This window comes from Cloeon dipterum, chromosome 1 (assembly GCF_949628265.1).
Source record: "Cloeon dipterum chromosome 1, ieCloDipt1.1, whole genome shotgun sequence".
Taxonomy (NCBI): Eukaryota; Metazoa; Arthropoda; class Insecta; order Ephemeroptera; family Baetidae; genus Cloeon; species Cloeon dipterum.
In genome coordinates this window covers 14,515,754-14,542,122 of record NC_088786.1, presented here as the reverse complement: position 1 = coordinate 14,542,122, position 26,369 = coordinate 14,515,754, and the positions used below count along the sequence as shown (strand labels likewise).

The following is a 26,369-nucleotide window of genomic DNA, read 5'->3' as shown; positions in this document are numbered from 1 at the left end:
TCAAGTAATTCGTTTGATACAATAATTTATTTTGTGACCACAGTGAGAAACATGAATAATTGCACATGACGTGCGATATATTTATTCGCAAAATCTAAGATGAAGACCGATTTCAATTCAGTAACTGAAATGGAAAGTGTTACAAAGCATATTTTTTTAATCAGAAATTATGATATGTCTGCGTATCTTGATTGTCATAAAATTACTAAAAAGTAAATTAATGTGTAAAACATGTTGAAATTTGACTTCAGCGTAAATGTTAAAGGATAAACCAAGAATGTTTAAAATTTATCATCATCAATATTGACTCGATGATTACCTGTTAATTTCTAGACCACTTTCCTTTTCAGATACCTCAATGTGAGAGGGTATTGATTATAATGGATATCAGATTTCACTTTTGTGCAAAATCTCTTGAGTGCCGCAAGCTCTTTCTGTACACGCGAAATGATATAAAAACGTCAACATATAAAATGCATTTGTGTATTCCAGCAAGAGGGCTGTCCAATCCTCCGCGTAGAAACGCTTGATTATGAGATCCACTACTGAAAAAGTTTTAAGTCAGGGGAGGCTTAAACGCACTTTCAATTTACGAGTCACTCTCGATTACGAAGAGGCACCATCACAGTTGTTGTCCGCCCGGCAGCTGTCTGGAGTGCTGGAGCACGAGTTGGGCGGTGAGGACAGGTCCTTGGGGGTGGTCGGGGGCGGCAGGGTGTAGGGGCTGAAGCGGTGCGTCGGATACACGGGCCGCGGCAGCCGCGGGAGGCCATCGGGGCCAGACAGCGAGGCGGACACGGCGGCCGCCATCGCGAAGTGCGAGTGGGCCGCCAGCAGGGACGACGGGCCCAGACAGGCCCACTGGGACCACAGCTGCTGCAGCGGTGGCAGGTGGCCCGCTACCTCCGGCCGGGGGCGGTACAGCATGGGGCCGGCCGCCATCGAGGTGGACGCTCCCGGGAACGGCGACGACGGCGACGAGGCGGCCACAGCGGCCGCCCGTAGGAACAGCTGACTGCGGGCGGCCAGCAGCGCCTTCTCCTCCAGACTCAGGTTCGCCGCCCCCACGACGCTATTGTGGCCATTGCTGTTGTTGTTCAGCAGGTCAAGCTCGGAGAAAGGTCGCATCGGTGTCCTGAGGTAGTGCTGCTCGGCAAGCATCGACTCCATTGTCTCCCTGCGAGCAGACAAATAGGCGATCGAACTATTGAGAGAGTGAAGAAACTTGGTAAATGTTATGGGCATAGAGTGAATTTAAAATATTAATTCTAGCATAGAGAAAAACTAAACAATAATATCAAAATATTATGACAACCTCGCGTGCTTCAACCTTCTTTGGTATCAAGAAATAAAAATATATGTATTAATATGGATTCTAAATGGCCTGCATGATTAATTAATTTTACTTTATTTGATAACGTAAAGGACACTAACGTAAAAAATGTTCCATTCGTAAACAAAATAAAAAAACGTCATTCGCAATGACATAAATGTTTTTTTTTTAAATTATCAAATAGAGCAATCTAATCATAAATATCTTCCTACCTTTCAAATTCGGTCAGCCTGGAAGAATCTCTGAAACCTTTGGCAAAAGGATTGCTGTCAATCTTCAGTTTCGTGATCTGCAACAGACAGTAAGCGAAACCGTAATTACACCTCCCTTCTCTCTTTCAGCAGACTCAACAAATTCACGCTACGTTTCCTACAAATGCGCGGATAATTTTCGCGGAAGCGGGATCAAGTGTCAAGCGGCCGGCAATATTTCATCGTCTGCAGCCGCTTTCCACGTTTTAATAGCTTTTGACAAACACATGATGTATGTGAGCCTTCTACATCAGTTATATATGTATGTATAATTAAGCGAGGCGTGTTAACTCGGAAGTGGAAGCTGCAGCAGCGTGTGTCGCACGGGTGGGCCAATTATGGCGTGTCCCGACAGGGGCTGAGCGATAATGAGCAGTCGCATCCCCTCACCACCACCCCCGTTGCAGTGTCAAAATCATCGCAGTTCGCCACTTAAGGGACCAGGCTGACAGGAAAAATTTACAAATCACATTATGCGCGGCTTGAGCGAGTGAATTATTCAATTAAGTTTGAGGAAGGACTGGACGGGTTCGCAAGTCTGTGGAAAACTTGATGTATTCCCTCAAGGACTTCAACGACCCTACTCAAGTTAATTGCAAATCAATATAGAGAACGGAGGTCAAAATTTGTGGTTGGGAGCCTCAGCCAAATCAATACTGAAAAGGAATGACTGCCAGTTTTAGCAAGCTTTAAGGGAATGCGAAATATTTTAGATATCATTTTGAATTTTTTTTTACAAAATTTAATCTTAAATTGTATCCTTAACTTTAAATTGAAAACGCTAAATACAACTCAGAATCTGCAACACCATAAAACTCGCCGAGTAAGCTGACAAAGAGTTAACGAGATTTGCTCAAATCAAATTACAGGCAAGTGTGTAGAGCGTGTTTACTAAATCTTGGAGAGACGAAGTGTCGGAATTAAGACTGCGTAAATCAGATTAAGTTGCAAACACGCGGGCGTCTGCTGGCTGAAAAAGTCAACCGCAAAACGAGCTAATTCTCCCCTCGCAGTGAGAGACGAGCAAGAGCAGTGGCAGTTAGTTAAATTTAAATCAAAAGTGTGAGAGCGGCTAAATGTAGCAAAACGGTTCGTCGCCGCGGCACGCAGCATCTGCTGCCAGCGTCATTTATTTCCTTTGAATTCACTAGCTCTGACGAACAATTACGTGTTCACATGGTGGATAAAATTAATCGCGCAGCGACACAGCCCGCTGGATTGATTAATTGCGCGTGTCACTCTAAATTTCGGCCCACACGCACTGATTGGCTCATTACACTAAATTTCCCGGAAAAATAACTTTTACTCACCAACTGATTTTGGTAGGCAGTCACGGCAGTGAAAACGGTTTCAGGGAAGATGAAGGTCTTGAAGTACTCCGACTCCAGGTCGTGGATGCTCGCGTTGTCCGAAAAGTTGGACCTTAACCGGACCAAATGGATGCGTGGCTGGTATTTGTGCATTGAATTAAGCACCAGCTGCAAACAGAAAATAATTGCATAATTAATATATATTTATATATTTTTTTCTTATTTAAATATTTGTACGAAAGTCTGAATCATTGTGGAAGTTAAATTCTTAAATAATAATTTACCTGTCCGTTTTTGTCCATTTCGTTGTTGGTGAGTTTGACCTTCTCGAACGAGACGACCTGCTTCCTGAGTTGGTCCCCGCTGAAGGGTGAATCGGGGTGCATGTAGAGCCTGGGGGGCGCAGGAGGGTCTGCCTTGCCCGCCACTAGCCACGATGAGCGGTGGTAAGCGTAGCGGTAGCGTTTGCTATCCACGGGAACGATGTCCATCAACACCGCGTACCTCGCGTCAGGCCTCAGGTAGCCGCTCATCGACACCCTGACGGTGGGGAACATTCGCCTGGAACAACATCAGAGGCGAATTTGTTTAAAAAAAATTAAGATAACACACGCACAGTATTTTTCAGACTGCTCCCCAATATTTTTGACTTTATACATTCATTAAAAAATACAAATAGTTGTTGGGGTCAGTTCTGTCGTGAAGTCTTTTGATTTTGAACAATAATAACGCACTCTCTTAATTCTAAATAAGATATGTGAGTCCTCAAGAAATTTTTAAACCCAAAATTTAATCATTTAAAATAAATCACCACAGCAGGAAATTTTTAAATCATTTTAATTGACAAGTTGAACTGACGCTGCTCAGGAATCGCTTTACTATCCATTGTCTGTTGACTTTAGGTGCGTTTGCAGCTCTTAATTCTGCGCTGCTTACCCCATAAATTAATCGTGTGTTGGAAAAAAGAATGAGATTGTTTCTCGCGCTTTGATGTCGGTGATTTAATTAACACACGAAAGGAATTTGTTCTGGCCGGAGCTGGCTGGTGATGCGTCTTTTAACAAGAGACCCTCGCGCCAGCTTTATTTATTTTTCCGTGTCTAAGTGTCAGCTTTTTTGCCGGGTCACAAATCAACACGCCACGCCGCTGGCGGCAGTGGCGCGTTTGGAACCTAAATAACAACTGAACAGCGAGAACATATTTAAACGCCCTCTTTTGCAGTAACGAGTAGCATTGTTTTTTTTTACTAAATTGTGATTTTTAATCAGAAAAGAATATTATATTAGCTCTTTATTTTAAGGCAATGTGTAGATATAGATTCAAAGAGCGAATTTAAATGCATCAGGTCGTTTCATTGTTGCATTATTTTTATATTTTATCATAGAAAATTCACTATTTTTAGGTCTCTCGAAATTTTAAAATAATTTTCAGCATAATAAATAATGAAGGATAAATTAACTAACGTTATGAAGACTTAAATACACATCATTAAATAATTTTCACTCCGTAAAACGCCACTAGAGCTAAAAATTAATTTTGCAGAAGACTGCCAGTGAACGTCTGGATGCGCCACTGAACGCTGGCACTCCAATTACATTAGTTAGCATGGCACTTGTAATGCGGCGATGTGTGTGGTGAACAGCCAAACAATTTAATTGAGTCGCGTATGCGGCCATAAATCTCGGGTATAAACGAAGAAGACGAACCGAGAGAGACTCTCGAGAGGAAAACTCGCAGCCAGCCAGCAGCAATGCCACTTATTCGGGCGTGCGGCAATTTAGGCCTCCTAATAGTATCAAATGATGTGTTACAGCTGTTTTAATTAATTAAATGTTTTGATATTTGTGTCTCAAGTAGTTAAAACGCTGTGAGCCGCGAACCGAAAGGGCAGGAAGCAAAGAGTTATTTATTCCTCTCGAGCTTGCTTGGCACCGCGTGCTATAGCTCACTTGATTTACATATTTCTTTCACGCTTCATGAGTTTGCCGAGCCAGAACTTTGATTAATTTTCATGGCATGCTGAGTGAAATTGGCCCGAAAATCTCAGCGCAAGAAGTGAAAGGGGCATGAAATTCGGTGCCCTGCTTGAATGTTTATCTAACAATACACACAGAGAAAGTCGACTATTTTCATAATTAAAGGCCGCACACAGAAACCATTTTAATTTGGCAGATATACTCTTTTCCAACGCTTGTTAAATAATTTGTCGTGAAGTATTATTCTTTAAATGATTATTGTGGTTTAAAAGTTTGAAAATTAAATGTGAAATTTTCAGAAGCACTGTTTTCTTAAGAAAAATCATATTCGACCATATTTTAACCTCTCTTACAACTAAATGGTTAAAAATTGAAAATAAAGAACAGGCTGAAGCAATGGATATAATTATATGAATTGAGCACTATCGCTATTTTTTATTTAGAATGGAATTTTCAATTAGCAGCGCACATAATCTATTTAATTTATCTCTGCGCAAGCTGAGAATTTCTATCCGGCACAACAGCGCAATTTGCTGGCTCTGGCCAATTTTAGTTGCAAACCGCAGAATTCGGTCTCGTGCGTCTGCTGCTGATTAACATTTCCGTAATGCGACCGCAAACCGTATTACATCTCTCTCTCTCTCTCTCTCTCTCTCTCTAGCGTATTCGCACGACCGATAATGAATAATAAAAAGAGGATAGAATGTATAGAGGAGGACCGTCGGGAGCGAGAGAAAAATCCAATTTGTCGATTTATAAATTTGTGGGAACGGAGGAAAAAGAAGAAGTGGAAGTGTTATTGAATTGTTACGCCACTGCGTCCTGGGAATCAGGAACAACGCGCGCAAATTGCCGGAGAAAGACGATTTTTCCCACTTTATGTCTCAATTTCGGTGAGAGCGGGCCCACTCGACGCCGGCCACCCGCCACACTCGCTCACTCACAATGATATCACGGCGCCCATAGAATCCCAGAGGACCGCCACACACAGCCTCTCTTTTCTCTCTCGCGCGCATAAATATTTCAGCCCATGGTTAGTTATGATCACGCCAAATGATTAAATTAGCTGCAAGGGAAATTCAGCTTGACGCCCGGGGTGTGACTGTCGAGCGTGAAATGCGCCAACAAGCAGGGGAAGTGATACATAAATACCAAATTATCCTACGCTCTTACAATTAGGGGTGAAAACCACGACATGACGCATGACGCATAACTTAGTTGAAATGGCTTGCATAAATTTTGTAAATAATTATATAATTTTTATTTGAAAATTAAAAACCAAACTCGAGTTTCGCAAGGTTGGTTAAGATACAGGATTCGACAATGGATTTGGATCCTAGTTATTTGCAAACAATAGCAAAGTATACTATAGGATCGATTTTCTTAACTCTGTGTCTACCATCCTTATATAGAGTGTTGACATTTTAGATTCATAATTTTATTTTATTGCGGATCATCAATTATTATTGTTTGTGCCCAACTTTTAGTTATCAACAGAAGAAGAGAGTGACTTTTGAACTTTCTTTCTGAAGCCAATGATGGCTCTCCCATGTCTCCATTTATTTAAATAACTATCTTGTTAGCCATTAGACAAGTAGATTGCAGTGTAGCTCTATTGTTAGAAATAAAAAAATTGTCATTAGTTAATGGATTCCTTGATCTATAAATGTAAAATGTTTTTTTTAATTATGGAAAATACACTACAAAAATATTATGTTAAATTTGTTATTCTATCCCACAATTCGGATATTGATTGCTTCACTGCCCCCGAATGGCAAGTAAATTGAGACAATCGCTCCACTTGCGTGCTATGAGGGTGAATCAAAAACGTTTACTCGTCCCCCCTTTTGCTGCTTTTATTACAATTGTGCATCAGCGAGGAACTTTGTGCAACGAGAACATGCATTATATCTTGTTTTGCGCCTCCTAACCTCTGACACGCGTGAATCTCTCCGCGTATAAATTCACTTCCCCTCGCGTTTGTTTGATCCTCTCTCTAGTCCCGCCGTCGAGCAGTGAGCAGTGAGGAATGGAGATTACCGACGGAGATTAGACTCGAATTATTGGCTCGGATCAAATGTCGGTGTTTAATAATGTGGACAAATTATCCGTCAGCAGCGGACGGCGGAGCGGCTTTTTGTTTCCACGGCTCCAATGAGTATTATAAATCCGCTGCTTCCCAAATCCTCTTTTTCCTCCTGCTTGTCCCTTTTCTCGCGGATTACGCTCAGCCGTGCATGTTGATTGATTTGTTCTAGCCACGGCCTCAAAGCTGAAGTTGATTGGAATTTCTGGAAAGTCGGATATTTCGTTCAGAGCTAAAATGACTTTGTGTTTTCATTTGATGTCTTTCTTGCCAAAAAAAATCACAGTGATAAAAAAATTTTGCCCAGCAGAGAATAAGATTTTAAGTAACTGCGTTTTACACAGTTTAAAAAGAAGGGTACACAAGAGTGATTTTTTGAAATTCCTTGATTTCAAATGTTTGTGGTAGTGGAGATGATTGAATAGTATAATATTACTATCTTCAGATGTTTGTGCAAGTTAGAATTTGCCAAGACCGGATCGAAGCGCTTTAGGGCGGTGGTAAAATGTCGGCGGCGGCTGTGCGTGGGGCCAAATAATAAATTTAACCGGCGAGTTGATCTTGTGAAAACCGTATTAAGGAGCGGAAAGGCTGATGTAGCGGCGGAATGAGAAATGCAATCCATTTGCCAGCGCGCGCGGGCGGCGCTAACGTGGCGCGAGAAAAGGCGCCTGAGTGAAGAGGCGATGGAGTTGCGGCGCATTTTTCCAGCCTGATCCCTCGTCAGCTCTCTCGCTCTCGGTTGCTTGCATGAAATATTCACGTCATGTTTGCCGCCTGGGAGATATACCAGCCGCAGAGCAGAGCAGAGCAGAGAGAGAACAGAAACGCAGCCGTGTGTTATTATTACCATTACCATAAGAGGAGCAGAGCGTTTTATTACAATGAGAGAGAGAGAGAGAGAGAGAGAGAGAGAGAGAGAGAGATACTCGGCTGGCTGCATGGCAAAAGTGGCATTAATAAAGAGCAACCCTCGTGTGTCGCTGGCAAAAGCAAGTCGGAATAAAGAATTTCACTCTTAAAATTGCGAAATAAATTGCCCAACTGCGTGAACCCTGACATCCGAGCCGTATAATATGATGTAACAAGTTCCTCCTTTAGGTATATATATGCGTATAAATGTGAGCAAGCGCGCCACCCAGAAAACGAGCTCAGCCGCAGAGAGAGAGAGCGAGAGAGGCCAATTTTAAGAACATTTTTTGAAGAGGGTCCCCCTTGAAGGGTGCAACGTGTGTGCCACTCTGTAATTTATGGCAATTGCGCCAAGCATAATGTAATTTTTCTGCCTTATTCCGTACCTATACGCTGCGCCGTATTATATGGGTGTCGTTTGAGGAAAATTTCGCACGCCGTTTGCGGCTTCGCTCTCGCCGACCTCGCCGCGCGTGTGGAATTCAATGAATTCTAATGAATTCAATTTATAGCTACTACGATGGAAATGAGAGGATTGTAATCAACACGGTGTCATTCGCAGCTCTCGACACACGTATGCAGCTCAGAATTATTTCTGGAAATTAAAGGTTAATTCCGATTTGTATTTTTTCCAAGGCTATACAGAAGAAAAATGAAAGGAAGATTTTTCAATCAACCTATAGTCACGAGTTTGAGCGGGATGTATATGGTGAGTCAGTTTTTTTAGATTTGAAAATTATCACGTTGTTTTTCATCGCAGAATTATTAGGTGAGACTGGAAATTAGTAAAGTAATGTTTAAAGGCAGACAAACTTTTAGCTTTGAACAAAATGTTTAGCAATTATTATTATTTATTTTATCTTTTTTAAAAAGAGAGAAAAGGGAAAAGAGTGAAAGGAAAGTTGGCAAGAAGGGAAATTACTAGGTTTGGGATGCAAGACGATCGACTTTTTTTCTGTGCGTCCTACGAGCTCGTCAAATGAACACAAATTTGTAATTTGAGGACTTTTTGAGTCACACTTACTTAAAACCATCTTTCAGACCAAAACCATCTAAAACTTAAGTCTTAACAGTCAACTGAATGCTAAATTTTTTCAAATACCATGAAAAATTGTGATGGAAGTGCTGCAATATGCGGGTAAATTTTCATAAGGTTTGCGATCGGTGGTGACATAAAAACTGACGAGATGATATTATTTAATAGAAGCTGATAGTTTCTCAACACGTCCAAAGCAAAGACCATCAGAGTGCCTATCAAAATCTTCTGGAAATACAATTAAATTAAGAAAGCCACGTGGACTTCATTAGCATTAAAACAAAACGAATGTTTTTATTAATGAAATAAGCATGACTGCAGCGTGTTACGTATATATAGTGAATCGTTACTTTGCAATTTTGCCCTGTAAACTGAATAATACAATTCTGATATATTATTCTGTCCAAAACTTCTCAAAGCAAAAAGACTCGTTAATTGGCTTGGAGAAACTGACCTGTAAATGTTGCTTTTATGGTGCCAAAAATAAAGTCAAAAAACCGTCTAAATTATCAAGAGAACCATCTAAAAATCCCAACCCTAGAAATTACCACGAGAATTAATTTGAATTAGAAAAATCAGACCAAAAATCATTGATAATTTTCATTTGAATCTTTCTTTTAAAATAAATGCTGTTTGCGTAGTGATAAGAATGAGTCATTGTTAAATTTATGCGAAAAATCTACAAGATAAAACGTTCAAAAGAGCGGTGTAGAATCGTATCAAATAAAATCACACGACACATTTTTCACGTTCAGGGTCTACTACTATCTTCAAGCTTTTGAGATACCGCGAAATAAAGCGTGGTGCACATCTATAGGCACTGCGTGTAAATTTTTATCCAGCAACGCTTTGCTGACTGAAACGTGCCTCACGTGGAATGAGTTAAACGCGCGCTCCAAGCGCAGATGGGAAAAGTTTCTCTGCACTGCTGGAAAAGTTAATCATATAATCGTACTTTTGCGCCGGGTATTATGCTCTCATATATCTCTCTCTGCAGCTTCTTTCCCTCTTTTCCGTGCGGGCGGGGCGCGAGTTTATTACAAAAGACCTCCATAATTAGCTCTTTCTGCCACCCTCGCTTGCCCTTGCTGGAAAACGGGGAAAGAAATTTCATTCGCTGCGTGTGCCAGTGCGCTGAGAGCGTCTTGTGTCCATGCTTTACTTTTACGGCTTTTGTATTTTTATGGTTTTAGCAGGAAAGAATTGGCAGAGCGACAGCTGAAAAGAGGCTTAAATTTTACTAAAAAAGCAAGAACTTGATGATGATGAGGGACAACTAACGGTTTAAGAATTAAGATTGTGCTCTAAATTTTTTTGTTTTAATTTGGCAATAATTAAAAAATGTTTCAAAAATGGAGAAAGGTAAATTTTATTTGTTTAAATTTTAATTTATCTATAGTCACACCTCACAACTCATTTTACAAGAAAATGATGCTATGTATGGGTAAAATTTCCAGTTTTTTTTTAAATTATGGAGAAATTTTCCATCAGCTATTTGACATATTTTAATCTTATTCCTTTCAAACAAGGCATCAGATTATAAAATAAAAAATAAAAAATTTTTTGTAGCATTAGCGAACAACTCGCTGAAACTCATGAAATGTGTAACTTGCTGAAACCAAACGAAAAATTCAACCGCTCCTCATTTCTATTGCAATTACACAGGAACATAAAATTTGAGCCAATTTACTTGGCGAAATGGGGAGATTGGGTCTTCAAAGACGGGAAACAGCGCCATTTGCCTGGGCCTCGCAGTCCCAAAGGAGCGAATCTGCCGCGCAATATTTCAGCCCCTGTGCGCGCACACGTACCCCGGGCATGCATATGTACAAGGCGGCGCGTGTGCATGTGTGCATGCAGAGCAGATAGGATGGTAACAGCCTCTCATCCGCGCGCCGGGCTGCTATCACCTCAACAGTTTTCGCAGCACGGGCGATAGAGCGCGGCTTATAAATGTCTGTCTGCGCGACTCGAGCCAGCGAAACAGGTCCGACGAAGAAAAAGATTGGATATGGCGGCGGCGCGGCTGCCGGTGTCGCAGACGTGCTGTTTGCATTTTTATTTGTTATACCTTGCTTGTTCGCTGCTCCTGCACAACATATATATATATATATATATATATATATATATATATATATATATATATATATATATATATTTCTCTGCTGCTCGCTGGCTGCGAAAAGAGCGTTGGAACGTGGCCAACGACGAGACACGCAAAATGTGATAATCAACGAGATTGAAAAGATGAGGCGCTTTGCGGTGACGTCGAGTGTGGGAACGAGAAAAGTTAGCAAGAAAGCGTTTGTCCCAGTCTGCTGGAGCAAAATTGACTCTCAAAGGATGTGACTGAGGAAAAATAAAAACTGGTGTTAAGCCTCGAATGATAATACTTGAATAAAATAAACAATGGCAGAGCACGCTGAATTGAATCTCACTCCAACACGGACAAAGACAGCCGCGCGTCCTTATATGTATTAAGAAATATTAGCTACTTAGAAGTAGTTTTCATTCTATATATATTTATGGTTAATGAAAATTTTATGAAATATATATAGCATAGGTTTTTTAACGACTTTGAAATAAAAGGTGTAATTTTGAGCTAGTGAATTTTGGCAAGAATGTTTGTAGCATATGGAGGTGAGGTTTATGTAAGATGTCACTCATTTCATTAATTGTTCTCAGCGATGAGTGTAGTCAATTGAATGAAATGGCTGGTGATTCAGAATGCTCTGCAGGTAATTTTTCATGAAGGTTATTGATTTTGTTTTACAGGTCAAATAGTACCGATGAGAGTACCGATTTGAGGCCGAGGAGCCGCAAATTTAATAGTGCGGGATCATTTTTATCTTCTTTTTTTTTTAATTTTAGCTGCCCACACTATTATGCATCCATCTATAGAAATGAGCAATTGAGTTATTTTATCTTTTAATTTAATTCCCTGTATGTTGTGTAAAATTTTCCAATTTTTTATATTTTATTCTTACTATTTTATTCGTGGCTTATTGTGTAGTTATTGTGAATCGTACGTAATCACAAATATTTTAAAACGTTAAAGTTAATAGTTCTATTATTTCCCATGTCAGAATACGATCGATAATCTTTTACGTACATATTCATTATTATTAATTTTTTAATCAATAAGCTTGATAGCAACGTTTTTCAACTTATGAAAAATATTTGATTCTATATCTATATGCTGCCAATTTGAAGGGAGATCACCTGTATTGAAAAAACGCCAATTCACTATATACATATTTGATGCAACAGCAAAGAGATAGAGGCACGTGGTGAAGAATTGTGCCGAGCGCGGAGTGGCGAAATTCAATATTTGGCTGCTTGCTGGCTGGCTGCTGCTCTGGTGGTGCGGCACTCACTTCACAGGGTCGCTGCAAACCAACAAGAAGACTTCGCACATCGACGCGTGCTCCACAGGCGCTCAATATTGAGAAGATGCGCGAAAAAGAAGCAGAGAGAGGGAGTGGCTGCTGGCGGCGGCGGCGAAAGGAAGGGAGGGTGGGTCGGCAGCGGGCGCGGGGGCGGCGGGGGCAGCTCGCTCGCACTCACCACCCTGATGCCGCCCCATCACTCGCCTCAGCGGAGAGTGTATTAATAATTTCGGCGGTGAAGCGAAATATTATTGGAGAAGAGATATTTTATATGCGGCGCGCTTTAAAGGGGAAAACGCACCCTCTTGGCAACCCTTGCGCAAGGGGCTGCATTTTTGGCGCCGGATATTGCTTTAAATTATTGATTTTCAAAGCACGGCACGGCCATTTTTCCTTCTGGAAAACGTGCAGCCCTTCGCCCCCTGATGAATACAAATTGGCGTGTCTGCAGCTCTTCTCCTCGCCGAACGGGGATTAAACGCCCGGGATTACCGAGACGTGTGTTTTGCTGATGCATGAGCAAAATTCTGATAAGGCATTCACCGCGAAAAGTGTGTGTTTTGCGGTAGCCGACCACCGTTTTGAAGATAAATTTTGCGAATCAATTCGTCCGTAAATCTTTGTCACGGCCGATTTTCTAATAAATCATCACAGCTAAAAAAATTGAAACATTGAAACTGAAGTTCTCAAAAATGCGCAGTATCAAGATTTATCTCATGGTATCAATTAATTAACCGGTTCCACCATTATAAATTTTATAAGGGAACGAAACGCTTCATTTCCTTGAAGTAAAATAAATGATTGACTTTGTTAATAATTATATAGCCACTGAGACTTGTCACTTCAGCATCACAAATGTGAGACGACATCAATAAAAACTAAAACAAGTTTTCCAATTGTTCAAAAGGCATCTAATAATGTCGAGAAATAAATCCGTTAGGCTTTTTGGTAGAAGAACAGTGTAAATAAATGCTGCACTTCCTAATCAGAGCCAAATTATAAAATTTTAGGTCTCAAAATAAGCGTCTTCCAATTCTTCCTCTTACATAATTTTGATTTATTCCAAAACACGTTAGTTTTAAATAAAAGTAACAATCCATGAATTTAAGGAATCTTTGAAACTCATGATGATGCTGTATGCAACAATCTCAAGCACATGGAGCTTTTATTGTAATTGGTCTGTCTCGATAATGAGTGTGCTACATAAACGCTCCACCGTGATCAATATAAATGTGAAAAATAATAAAGCACCTTTAATCGGTGAACACAGTGCACTCGGCCTCCCCTGAGATTGCTTTGTTGGACCTTTTATTACGGTCTTGATTTATATCATGTCACCGTCATTTATAACCGTCATAATCGGGAGGGAAGTCTCCCAAGTGAGCATGTCATTTCGTGCCCTTCGTCACAAACCAGCAGCCAGCTAGCAGCAGCAAAATCAAAAGCGCTGCAGTCACGTTATTAATGCATTCGACGATTTCCATCGCCGCATTAACAATAAAAAACCGCACACGCGCGCGCAAAGAAGCCTACTAAGGCCGAAAATGGCCGCTGATAGAGCCGAAGCAAAACGCTTGTTAGCACTTTGTAATTTTTCCGCCTCGAGAAAAGAAACATAATAGGATTAGCAATCAGCCCGGCAATTGTACTCCGCCGGGTCAAATCTCGCAGGGGAATACACCTGTACACATGACTCAGGCGAATTTGAATCTGCTGCTCCTTGTTGCGTCGACCATTCTACTAATCATGATGATTGTACTTTGAGAGGAGCCGGCACGCATATTCACGTATGAACGTGTACGATGCACCTGTGGCCCTGGGGAATCGCGCACACACACACACCCTCCGAAGGGCACCTGTACTTTGTGCTCTGCTTTGACTTTGATTGTACACCGACACCGACTTGCAGCACATTACATTATATCATCGAGTTAAAGGATTCCTATTAGTCTTTATAAAAGAGAGCGAGAACCAAAATGTCTCTCTTTTCGTAATCAATCTTTGAGCTTGCTAACATTTTTAAGTAACCGTAAGACAAATTTTTTCTGTTCAACAACATGAACGATATTATTGATTCTCATTAGAGTGTTTGAATGCGCATCGTGATAATTGGATGCAGCACAAATTGATAGGAAGATGAATTTACAATCGTTGATTACAATTTTAGACGCTAAAATTTAATATAGAAATAATTGAAATTAGTATAGTGATATAAATTATACACATTTATAAAATTTTAATACAATAAATCTTGTTAAATTAATAACAACAAAAACAAAATTAAAAAATGAATTTAAACAATTTTTGAAACTAATATTTAACAAAACAAAACTGTTATAATATGATTTAACTGCATTTATTAAAAGATCATTTTAATAAAAGACAAATAGAATTTTAACAAGAAATTGTTGATTTGGAGAAGGAATATTGCCATGGCATGTACGTAAAATGACAAAATATTATTTACATTATTTCATCCTTTTTCAAAAGTTATTGTAAATGGACAGGTGGCTTTGCCAATAACCTAAGATGGGCGGACATTTTTAATTCCTGCGTTAGTGGTGCCGCGAGTTGAGCAGCAGTTGATTTTGGGCTTGGAATTTTGGAAACGTTCCAAGACAATGCTCAAATTTTCAAAAGCGAGTTATATAAAAATTTTGCCAAAACATTCAATGTAGATTTAAAATTTACACGAAGATATCATCCAGAAGCTAATCCAGTAGAAAGAATAAATCATTTATTCAAAAAAAAATAATAAAGTCAATCATTATGATCATTATTAATAGGTATAGGAAACATGAGCAAATATTATTATTATCTTTCTGTACCTGCCAGTCTTGGTGATGATCATCTCGGTGCCGAGGTCGTGGAACTTGTCCCACAACTCCTTAGTCTCGAGATGGCAGACGACGTGCTGCAGTTCTTCGCAGTTGCACCGCTCTTGCAGCTGTGGATTCACCTTGGCCACCGGCGACGGTGACTTGGCCGGCTCACTGCCCGCTTTACTCGACTTGCTCGCGTCCGCCGTGTCCGACGTGGACGAGCTGATCTCCACGGGGCTGTCGCGACCATCCTCGCCGCTCGCCGGAGACCGCGACCGCGACTTGCGCCGCGAAGATGCGTCCAACACGAATTTTTCTGCAAACACCCAGTCAAAGAGAAATATGAGGATTGGATTTTTTTATAATTGTTATAATTGTTGTTTATTTCAGATTTTAAATTTAGATATTTAAATTATGAATTGAATCCATAAGCTTTTTCCAAAGATTTCAATTTTAAAATTACTCTTGACATATCAATTAATGAAGTTAAATAAATAACGTTACAAAACTTCAATTGAAGCCACGAAATTTATTTATTTTGAGTTTTAAACAAAACATAATATAATCAATCAAATTGATGATAATGATCTATAAAATTATTTTTATCATATAATCCACCCAACGCTGCCCATATATACTGATAAAACTCCAATAATTATCCTTAATTTAAATTCTATAAATATAAAAGGAGGATAACAACTGAAAATGTAAATATGCAAAACTTCGATCAACGGCAATTTAGGCTCTTCCCACACGAATTTCGAAGGACAAGGCGATTTTCATCGTCATTTCATCGTCTCTTGACAGTCAGCAAACAATTTTTACAAGTTATTTACTCACGGTCTGGCTTGGCGAGCCGAAAAAATTGATTACCCGTCCATCACCTGCTGCTGCAATCGCTCCGCACGACCATTAAGGCGTGTTTCTCGCGCACCGGTAGACCCGAAATTGTTTTGGCAGCAGGTACGAACAAATAAATAATATAGTATATAAAAAGCGATGCGTGCGAGCGTGTTGCTTTGGAGTGAAATGCACGGAAAGACAGTCTCGGATATAAACACGCGCGCAGGGGAGTGATGGAGCCACCGACCGGCCGCGCGTCCTCTTAATTACCTTTCGGGCGCGATTTCTGGAAAGGCAATATTTCATTTGGCCAACACCTCTGCCAGCTTTGCCACCTCGGAGATAATAACAAGGTGCCTGGCCGCCGAATAAATGAATCGCACCCCCTGCAGCAATAGATTTTCCTCACTGCCTCTCAGATGAAATCCTCGATCTGAGAGTTTCTATAGCGCGGTGGTCCAAATGAAAAATCGTTTTTGACGTAATGGCAGATGAGAAAAATAGATATGTGTATTTATATCTATCTAAATTATGGTATTGACAGTAAAAATGTCAACAATTGGATGCCTTAAAACCTTTTCCGATATTTTATAGTTTATTTTCTTCGTTTGAAAAAACCTTTCATGGTTGAATTATAGTTATTTTGACAGTCTGGAATGTTATATATATGATAGTGCTAACAATTTCAACGTCCACAATTATTTATATATTAAATAGCTAAATGTAAATGGTTTTAATGGTCAAGAAAAAATAAAAATAAATTGAAATTATTTGCACTTACAAAAGGGAAGGTTTAACAACAAACAAATCTAGAAAAAAACATAATAGTTTTCTGAACTAGAATGAATTGAATGTGCAGCACAAACAAATCAAGCTCAAATGAAAGAGCAAAAACTTTTCTTAATGATAAGCAGCGAAAAATTAATTCCAGCCATATTTTCAATATTGCTTAAGCGATTAAAAATGTTATATTTTTTTCTTACTTTTACACCCAACCAACGTATGATTTTACTAATTTAATTTTGATTGATCGATTTTACATTCAATTGGCTCGTCGATTAAGAGTTCAACCCTCACATCTTAATTCGATCCAGGCTAGCTTTTGTGTCCAGCGGCCGGGCTGGGGATGATTAATGGTCGTGCACGCGGTGAGACAAAAGAGTTATTAATAACGCTGCAGCTGCTTTGTTGGTCTGCCCAACATGTGCATATAGCCTTTAAGTTGTAAATCGCTCAATTTGCTTTTTGTGTCCGTAGACGAGAGAGCCAAAATGATTTTATCGACGTTTGTATCTCGCTCGTCTAGTGTGGTTTTAAAAGACAACCGCTGGTGTTCGGTTTCTGTTATACACAATGTTCATTTAAATTATTTGACAAATTGATGGGATGATTAAGTTCGTGGTTTTTTAGAGAGCATTTTTTATATGCGTCAGTTGCTTAATGGGTTTTCTTTTTCATTAATTGAAAAAAAGCCGTATAGGCAGATGATACTCAACGTACAATATTACTGCATTAAGACATACAATTTTTGACTTCCTTAACAAAATATAGGTCCTCGATTTTGCTTCACGTTACGCTGACAGTGGAACGTTTTGAATCCAAACCCGCGTGTTTTTAATGCAGATCCTATATATATATATATATATATCACGCCAAAAAATATTCAGACAGATCTGTCCTCAGCAAATAAAGTGTACTTCTTTTGTTGAACGCTTTTGCAAGCATTTAAAAACAAATTGCTTTAGACGTGAAAGTCGCAGTAGACAAGAAGCAGGGGTATATACATATAATTATACGACATGAAGGGGTCAATTAGATTGAATGAACAAACTGCGAGAGTTTTACTCACTTTAGTAAAAATAATTCAAGATTTTAGAATGTTTTGTTTGCAAAAGTCAGGTCTAATAAATTGGTCAACATATGAAAGTATAATGTTTAGTGCAGGATTGTTTGATTGTTTAACTGCACTTTTCGATATTAAAATTACATTCGTTTCTTCTATTATATGAGTTATAATAAAATACGGAGATTTTACATTTCTCCTAATATATAGCCGTGCACACGTTGATTCTCTGGCTGCTATTTGGAGTCGTCTCAATAAGTATAAACAATTTTATTAAATAGTAAAATTAGATGTCACTTTAAGTACACTGTGTGATTGATTTTGTTGCTTAAAATTATCATTAAACGGCGGGATGAAAAACTGAGATAAGAAATATTCCAGAACAAATCATTCTCACGAAAATACTCCTTTTTAATGATTATATTAAATTTAGGATTGTTTACACGATTCGCAAAGAAGATATTGATTCATTGATTGAGGGTTTAACTAAATTTCATCAAGCCCTCACTTCACTTCCTTTGTTCCAGACGCATCAAACGAATTTTCAACCAAAAATTCATTCTATTTACGGTGGTTGCACCCACTAATATTTCACAATGAATTGAGGGCAGGAGTGGTGTGTGCGGCGTCAACCTGGCAACAACACAATAACAAAGAGGAAGGGCTGAGCCCGGTGATTAGCACGTCAGCTAATTATCGTGCAGCGTAAAAGAGGCATCTCGCGTATCACTCACAACAGCGAGTCTGTTTTGTGTTCTCTCTTCCGTACGTTTAGTAATGTGTGTGTGCGCGTCTGCTGATTTTTGATTGACGCGCTCGAGGACCAAACCCAACGCCGAGTGTTAGCTGCCCACGATGAATGATCGGACAGCGTATCTCCACTCTGAACACGGGTTGCGCGATATAGAAATGTTCACAAAAGGTAACGTAAAGATGCTGGCGATATTTTGTTCAATTAGTTAAAATCCTTTTTAAAGAAAATTTTATTGCTTTTCAACCTCAATAAGATCTCATTAAATCGAATAATTATTTGATTTGGTTTATTGGTTTAAAAAGCAATGGGTTATTTTTACAAAAATCAGATTAGTGCATATATAAATGGCACGCATTTATAAAAGAAAATCTAATATCCCGCAGAATCCACAGAAGATAAAAAAATTTTACTTTGCTCAGATTTTTGGCTATATTTTGGTGTAGATTTTTCCGCTATAGTTATGACAGCAAGAATTAATAGCCTTTTTGCTTTTAGCATTGCGAAGAGAGGATTTGCTTTTGCAGAAGTCACAGTGGCCTGGTCAGAGAGGGCTGAAACAGTTGCTTTCTAGTGTGAGAAAAAGGATGAGGTGATTTTTCATTCGACCACCCATCATATTGTTCAGACAAAATCAGAACAATTTATGTTTTTTAGTTCAATTAAACTCTGCTTCTTATTATGAACTTTTTGGGCCAATTAACTAAATATTTTTAATATAACATAGCATTAAGTACCAATTTGCTAATGTAGTCAAGGAAAAGGGTTATTTTGCCATCAAAAACCATAAAATATTGTATAGTAAATGAAATTAACATAGACCTTGCTTTCCTCTTAATTTGAAGAAAGCAGTTTTAATATTTTTGCATCGTGATGTTACAAAATAAAGTTTTAATAAAGTACATTGCATCAAAATTACCATGTTTATTTTATTATGTTTAATATTATGATGTCCCAGTTAAAATAGTTTGAACAGTTCCTCACCCATCCCACGATTGCAACTATATACATCACACACACGAATGCACGGTCTCATTATATTCCTCACACGTTTGCTACATTTTCATAAATCATGCCGACTGATTGCGGAAGAAGCCGTCATTCAGACTGCACGAAAATCGCTGTGGCTCTCAGCAGCATAAGCTCGCGCGCATACGTTTCCATAAAGTTCACGCGGCAAATGACACCCTCGCGCCCCTTCGCATCGTTCTCGCTTCTCGCACCTTGAAGCACAATTTCGACCGTCATTCGGTGTCAGAAACATATGCACCTTTTTTCCCTGGCGCAAAAAACCTGCAACAGCAACAACAACCGACACACAAAACACATTCGAGTCTGACAGAGAGAAGAAAGAGAGAACTGTGCCAGTGGAGGCGTCAAAAGAAACATACACACACGCCGACTAAATAGAATTTCGCTCCGCGACTGACTGCCTGACTGACGGACGAGCTGAGGTGTGAAAGATTTTTCGTTATTTGTAAATCGCTTGACGAGCTGCGTGTGTGGCAAATTATTCAAAGCACTAACCGCCTGGGGAGCGGATTTCGAACACCTATTGTCGATTTGTACAGCTTTGAGGCGTAAAAATGTTTTATTATTAATATTTTTCTGGTAAGCTGAGCTTGTTTGCCTGTAAAATTTTAACTGATATTTATTTGTAAAATGTGAAATCATTCCGCAGCACGAAAATATAATTTTAACCTTAGATATCTTTGTACGTCTTGACAAATATATAATAAAAGCCAAGTTTTAGAGTTTAGACATTTCCGGACTACGAGTTCCTTTTATTATAATAGCGACAGCCTAAAAACATGAAAAATGTCACCGGAAAAGAAACTCTCACCTTTGGCTATAGACAGTGAGTGTATTACATGCTTTATTTTTCTTGTTCCCCCTTTACTTTTTTAATTTGTCTTACAATCTCTTTAACCTATTAACGATTTATCCCCACGCTTCCATAGGTGTAAAAAGCGTCGGGAAATAATTTCATGATATGAGGTCACAGTTAAAAAATTGGTTTTTACTTATCTTTTTTAAAACCGTCAACTTTTACTCTCCAGATATATATGAAATATAAATTTGAGTTGCCGTTGTCAAGTTCGATTACTTTTAATTTTTGCGTTTTTTACCCAAGTGTGTTTAAAAAAACAGGCATTGATATTTGGCTTGTTCACATACATTTCCATTAAAGTTTCGGCGTTTGTCCACGCAGCGCCCAGAGGCAATTATTATAGATTTGATGGTGTCGGAACACAAATAGTTCTCACCACGCGATGGGTTGCACTATATATAAAGCTTGCATTTGGATTACATATTTAGGCCGCGCAGAGAGCCCGAGAAATGCGCGCACGAGTGTTGGAGGAACAAAAAGCGTGCTTTTCCTATCTCACGCACCTATCGCACTCCTTTTGTGTTTGGCTTAATGTTCCTTGGCCGCTGAATTTATTTCACATCAGTAGGTTGATCGTCTTCTGAAAATATATACTTGCCGGTAAAGTGCTGGAAATAAGGCAAAAGTAAGGATAAAACTCAATTGAGTTTGCCAACGATCAAAGAAAAGGTTATTTTAAATTATTTTTAAGTTGAACGAATGAGCTAATTGATGTGATGGTATAATGACTATGGAGGAAAAAAGATATCAGTTTCAGAAAGGACGAGGAAGTAAAAAGTTATAAGTATTCAACGATTAGGGAAAACTATTTGCTGTCAAAAATTGTGTGTTCCTTCCAAAAGTTGAACACTTTTGTACAGAGTTTGCTGCAAATGATATAAATAGATTTTGCTTAGATGATTTAGCCCGATTATAAGGTTTGCTTTTCGTCGTGGAAAGGTTTTAAAGCATAGTTCGTGCTCTGCGGATCCAATAATGCAAACACAATCTCGAAACAAGGTTATACAACAACGCTGCAGAAAATTTATTAATACCGTAATTCAAAAGCACCTTTTAATTCTTTGATGAATATCATTTTTGTGAAAACTGCCACAAGTATCCAGTTGGTGAATGTGTGTGCATGTTTCTTATTTGAAGCTTGAAGATTCTTGCCGGCGATTACCTAAAGTGCAGAGTCACTTTTTAGCCCGGTGCGGGATCTTATCGGCTCGCAGCTCCAATGCGAAAATGCATTGTTGTCATGCCCTAAGAAAATGTGTGTGCCCACTTGATAAATGACCATGTGAATGTCGTTAAAGTAATTAATGTGTTAATTATCTACAACGCGCACTTTATCGCACGCCGCGTTAAAACGCCGCGCTCTGAACAAGAGAAAAAGTTTTCGACGTAAAGGAAAGGTGTATGCCCTTTTCTGTTCGCACTCTATTCATGCGCAAATACATATTGTGATTAGCTATCATACTTTCTCAAAAAATATTTAGTTTTCTTTCGTTACCAAAACTGAACAAAAAATTGTAAAGAGCAATATTTTTCAGAGGGTTTTAATGAATACAACATGGCAAAAAATATTGAAGGTTTTAATTTTACTTCCACAGTCGAGAAGATTAAATTTGCGAGGAAACCATTTCCACCCACTAATGGTTTGCTTCGCTTCTACTTTAACAAAAATTTTACTCGTAATTAAAATAAAATTTGCATTCTAACAGGAATATTCGTGGAGTTGTTATTCTAATATTAAACACAATATAAATATCTCAAATTTAATTTTTTTAAAGGTTCATACTCAGCAATGTATTTATGGCTAACTATCATCAACCATTATCTATATATAGATTAAATATTTCCTAGAAAATCCATATCCAAGTTTATTGTTTTACCCTATAGTTCCCATTTTCGCATAAATCCCAATCAATTTTGGCGATAGGTTTTTACAAACTTTTCCTGGCGCACTTAAACAGAGAAATAAAAAAACGATCTGATTAATTCACCACACCATCTGTATAATCAGAACCCATCCGAATCACGCAGCTCGCTTCAGAATGCACCTTTTTTACAATTTCCAGCAGCTAGAATAATCTCAAGGTGTTTTTTGCTTTCTAATGACTCTTATCTGCGGCTTATGAAGACGTTTTACCAACAAAAACACGAGTCTTCTCTCTGCCGCGTGTGGTGTTAGAACGCACGATCAGATCGGCTTATTTCCTGCGCGCTCCGGCGTGCGAGCAGGCCTAATAATTTTATTACAGGGTGTGAATATATATAACTCTTTCGTCCGCTTGCACTCGCCGCGCTCGGAATGTATTGCGGCCCTAAAAGGTGCTCTGCCGCTATGCGCCCGGTGTAATTTACATCGTCGATAAAAGAGAGACAAAGAAAAAGAGGCAATCTCACGCGAACTAAAATGAAACCAAATCGAGCCCGGCTGTCTCATCAAAACGCATATTTATGGGTTCCAGGAAACACTTGAAATTCAAAAACAAACTCATTTCAATACTGAAGTTGGAAATAATCATATTGTAAAAAAGCTCTCTAATAACTTACAGCTATTTTATTCAATTTGGGGGATTAAAAGACCAAATTTGGGCCTTCTTTACATCGCCAAATACTACCTCATCCTCGTGACTTTGGTTTGTATTAGAGATACAATCTGAAAGGAAGAACTCATCATAATGAATGAAGCTATCAATGAGAACAAGAATAGAAATTTGCAAAATATTTTAGTAATTTCCTGTTATTGGGTGAGTTGATTTTTTACTATTCTGCTAATAATCGCTTCTCTGCTGTGCATTTTATCTGGCTCCCAAAATAAATCAACCTTGATCCCATTTTGAATAAATTGTTTCAACAGTTTTAAATACTTAATTTACAAAAAATACAATTTTCCTTAGCTTTAATGCTTGCTGGCTTATACATTTATACCAAATTAATTTTTGAGTATCGGTAAAACCTGTCGTATGATTTTATTTTTTTACAATTTTTGAATTTTATAGTTTTCCAGTTTTTGCCTGTGGTATTAGCCATTGTAAAACCATGCTAAACAAATTAATTTTGCTCACAGGTGGAAAAGCTGGTTTCCAGTGACTCGAAAACATACCTTGCCCGAGCTCCAGATTTTTATATATGGGGCACTTGTGGATGTCTTGGCATAATTTGTCAATATACATACGCACCACTCTAAAAAAATGTATTTGGCTTAAGATACGAGTGTGAAGAGAGAGAAGAACCATTTCAAATATCACTAACGAAATGTAAAAGTCACCAAGACTGTTTTTTCGCCAAGCCAGACGCGGCATTAGCTATGATTAACGATCAGCCCGTAAGACAATGCAGACAATTTTTCTTGTCGGCGGCGCATAATTAATTTCACGCGGGTCGGTTTGCTCATCTGCCAAAAGGAAGACCATTGGGTGTGTGGTGTGTACGCGCATTACGAGGAGAGAAGGGAGCGTTATCGAGAGTGAGCCGGAAGTGCTCCATTGCATTTGTGAGTAATTTAATAGCTGCTCCTGTTGCTCTACGCGTATAACATATAATAGAGCCGCGCGGGTTTGATTAATTCAATTGTTTTTTCTCTGCTTGGAAAATTACACTTCCTGTACAAATGTACACAAAGCACACGCCGACGGGTTTGATTGTTTTCCAGAAATTAATGGGCTCGATTCCGCGCCGCGACAACGCACGATTAGCATTCGACTCTCTTCTGCGCTGCAATTCATAATTATGATTGCTAGGCATTGTGCATAAACATAAGAAACGCGCGCTAGAGAAACACGATGTGGGCGGTCGCCGATTTTCATGTTCTCAGTGCAAACATGGCCGAATTGAGAAATTATGCATTATGATTTGCATTAATGATACATATTGGCGCGGAGCATCTCAGGAGTGAAAGCAAGGAAAGAAATCTGAGATAAATTACTAACAATTTGAAGCAGAAATAGAAGGGTTCCACAGAGATTACAGGCATTTTATTTGCTTTCTTTTCACTGTGTCATTCGGCATCTTTAATTGCTGTATTACTCATTTATCAGTGGTGTAAATGCGTGCGTATTGGCACGGTGATTTGGTTTAAGACCACCACAAACAATGAGATAGGGTTTGCGGTGTCATACGAAAAATATACAAAATATAATAAAATTTTTAAACAGAAATCCAAACATTCACAATGACATCTCTGATCAATTTGATGTTCATGAATATTTTTTATTGATATTTCAAAGCCAAGAAGTATTGAAACAAAAATGTGCCACATTTTTAATGTCAAATATGAATCAATCCAAATAAGTCGTAAATGCTTATTATAATGTATTAAATTGATTGATATGACCATGGCAAAATATGAGCTTAACGGACTTTATAGCTCTGCCTAATCGGACTCTACTTTGGGAAAAGATTAATAAACATACTGCACTTTTATAAATTACAATTTCGTGTGACAAGGAGAGGCTATCAAGAATATGATACAGATTTTAGTTTTAGCTAATGACCAATGACACCCTGTACGAGAGGAATAAATTATTATATAATTAGAAAATAATTTAAATAAAAAACAAAAATATTAATGTTGAGAAAAAATAAAACCAGAGGCTTCATCCTCGTTGTTTCAATTTCGTCGTTTCAATTCTCGACCAGTTTCGACGTCATCAAGTACGTCCTATATTCATGAGGTAGATGATGACGTCTGGTCGAGAATTAAAACGACGAAATTGAAACAACGAGGATGAAGCCTGGTTTTATTTTTTCTCAACATGAAAACAATCTCGAGTTGTCGCCTATTTCAAAATATTAATATAATTTTTTTCTTTGCATGCTTTTAAAAATGTTAAATACGTTTGCACAATTTTGCAAATTATCCAAATTATAGATAAAAGATGATATATTTATTGTCAATAAGCCTATATTATAATGTCCCAAATAATTTTATATATTGAGGCTTTGCTTGCTACTTAGCTGAGGTAATCTGGAAAAAACGTTGAAATTGCATTTTTTTGTATTGGCAGGTCTGGTGATATTTGTATTATTTATATAAAGTATCAAATATTTTAACAGCATTTTGAGTTATGCAAATGAACTCTGCATTTCCTGAATTGAACCTCTTTGGAGCACGTTTCACATGTAGTTTCGAAAACATGTCTTTGCGTATGTAAATTAAGGAAAGCACAAATTTAAAAAAAAATATATATAGCAGATATATGAAACACTTAAGGGAATCAACATGATAAAAATTTCCGTTTTTTATAAAATTTGGGGGAATAAATATGAGCCGAGGAGAGAGCAGCGGCACGATGCAGCGGGTAAATGCAATTAAGATAGAAAGAGAAAGAGCACGTGTTTAGCTGTTTAGCGGAGAGACTCACCGAGCGGCGCGAGGTTGCTAGAGGGGGATGCGGCGGGGCTGGCGGCCGGGGGAGCAGGCTGCACCCCGCGGGGCACGGCCATGATCGCGGCGATGCTGAAGTCAGTGGCCGCGACCGCCGAGCACGCGGCGGCCGCCGGCCGGTTCGCCGCCGCCGAGAAGCCGTCGTCCATGGTGAGGCGTAGCATGTGGGTGGCGACGGCCGGGGGCGGCAGCGGGGGCCCGCACACAAGCACCGGGGCTCCGCGTTCGCGAGTGAGAGTCGGCCGGTGGTGAGAGCGGTGGGCGAAATCACATCACTTCAGCGACTCGCCGCCGACACCGGCTGGTCTGTTTCATTTTTCAAAACGCGAGGGTGACAATGATCGGGTGGTGACGTCACACCGCCGCGCGAAACGACGACAGTCTAATGAGCGGCCTAATGGACGCGCGCACTGCCTCGCGCTGGAGCACGCACGAGGAGATGATGCCGGCGCCGACGACGGGCAGAGAGTAAGAAGGTCCATCGCCTGACGCCGGCGGGTCCTCCTCGGCCGCCGCCGCCGCTGCCGCCGAGAAAGGAAAGGAGGAGC

At 39.3% G+C, this 26,369-nt stretch overlaps 1 protein-coding gene across 1 annotated transcript; it reads right to left on the bottom strand.

Moving 5' to 3' along the window:
* LOC135948157 (T-box transcription factor TBX20-like) lies at nucleotides 1-26,369 on the bottom strand. Its single transcript, XM_065497275.1, has 6 exons — nucleotides 25,799-26,369; nucleotides 15,123-15,432; nucleotides 3,179-3,455; nucleotides 2,895-3,062; nucleotides 1,546-1,622; nucleotides 1-1,177 (listed from the first exon to the last, which is right to left on the bottom strand). The coding sequence occupies exons 1-6, from the start codon at nucleotides 25,983-25,985 to the stop codon at nucleotides 607-609; spliced, it is 1,590 nt and encodes a 529-aa protein (XP_065353347.1). The 5' UTR covers nucleotides 25,986-26,369; the 3' UTR covers nucleotides 1-606.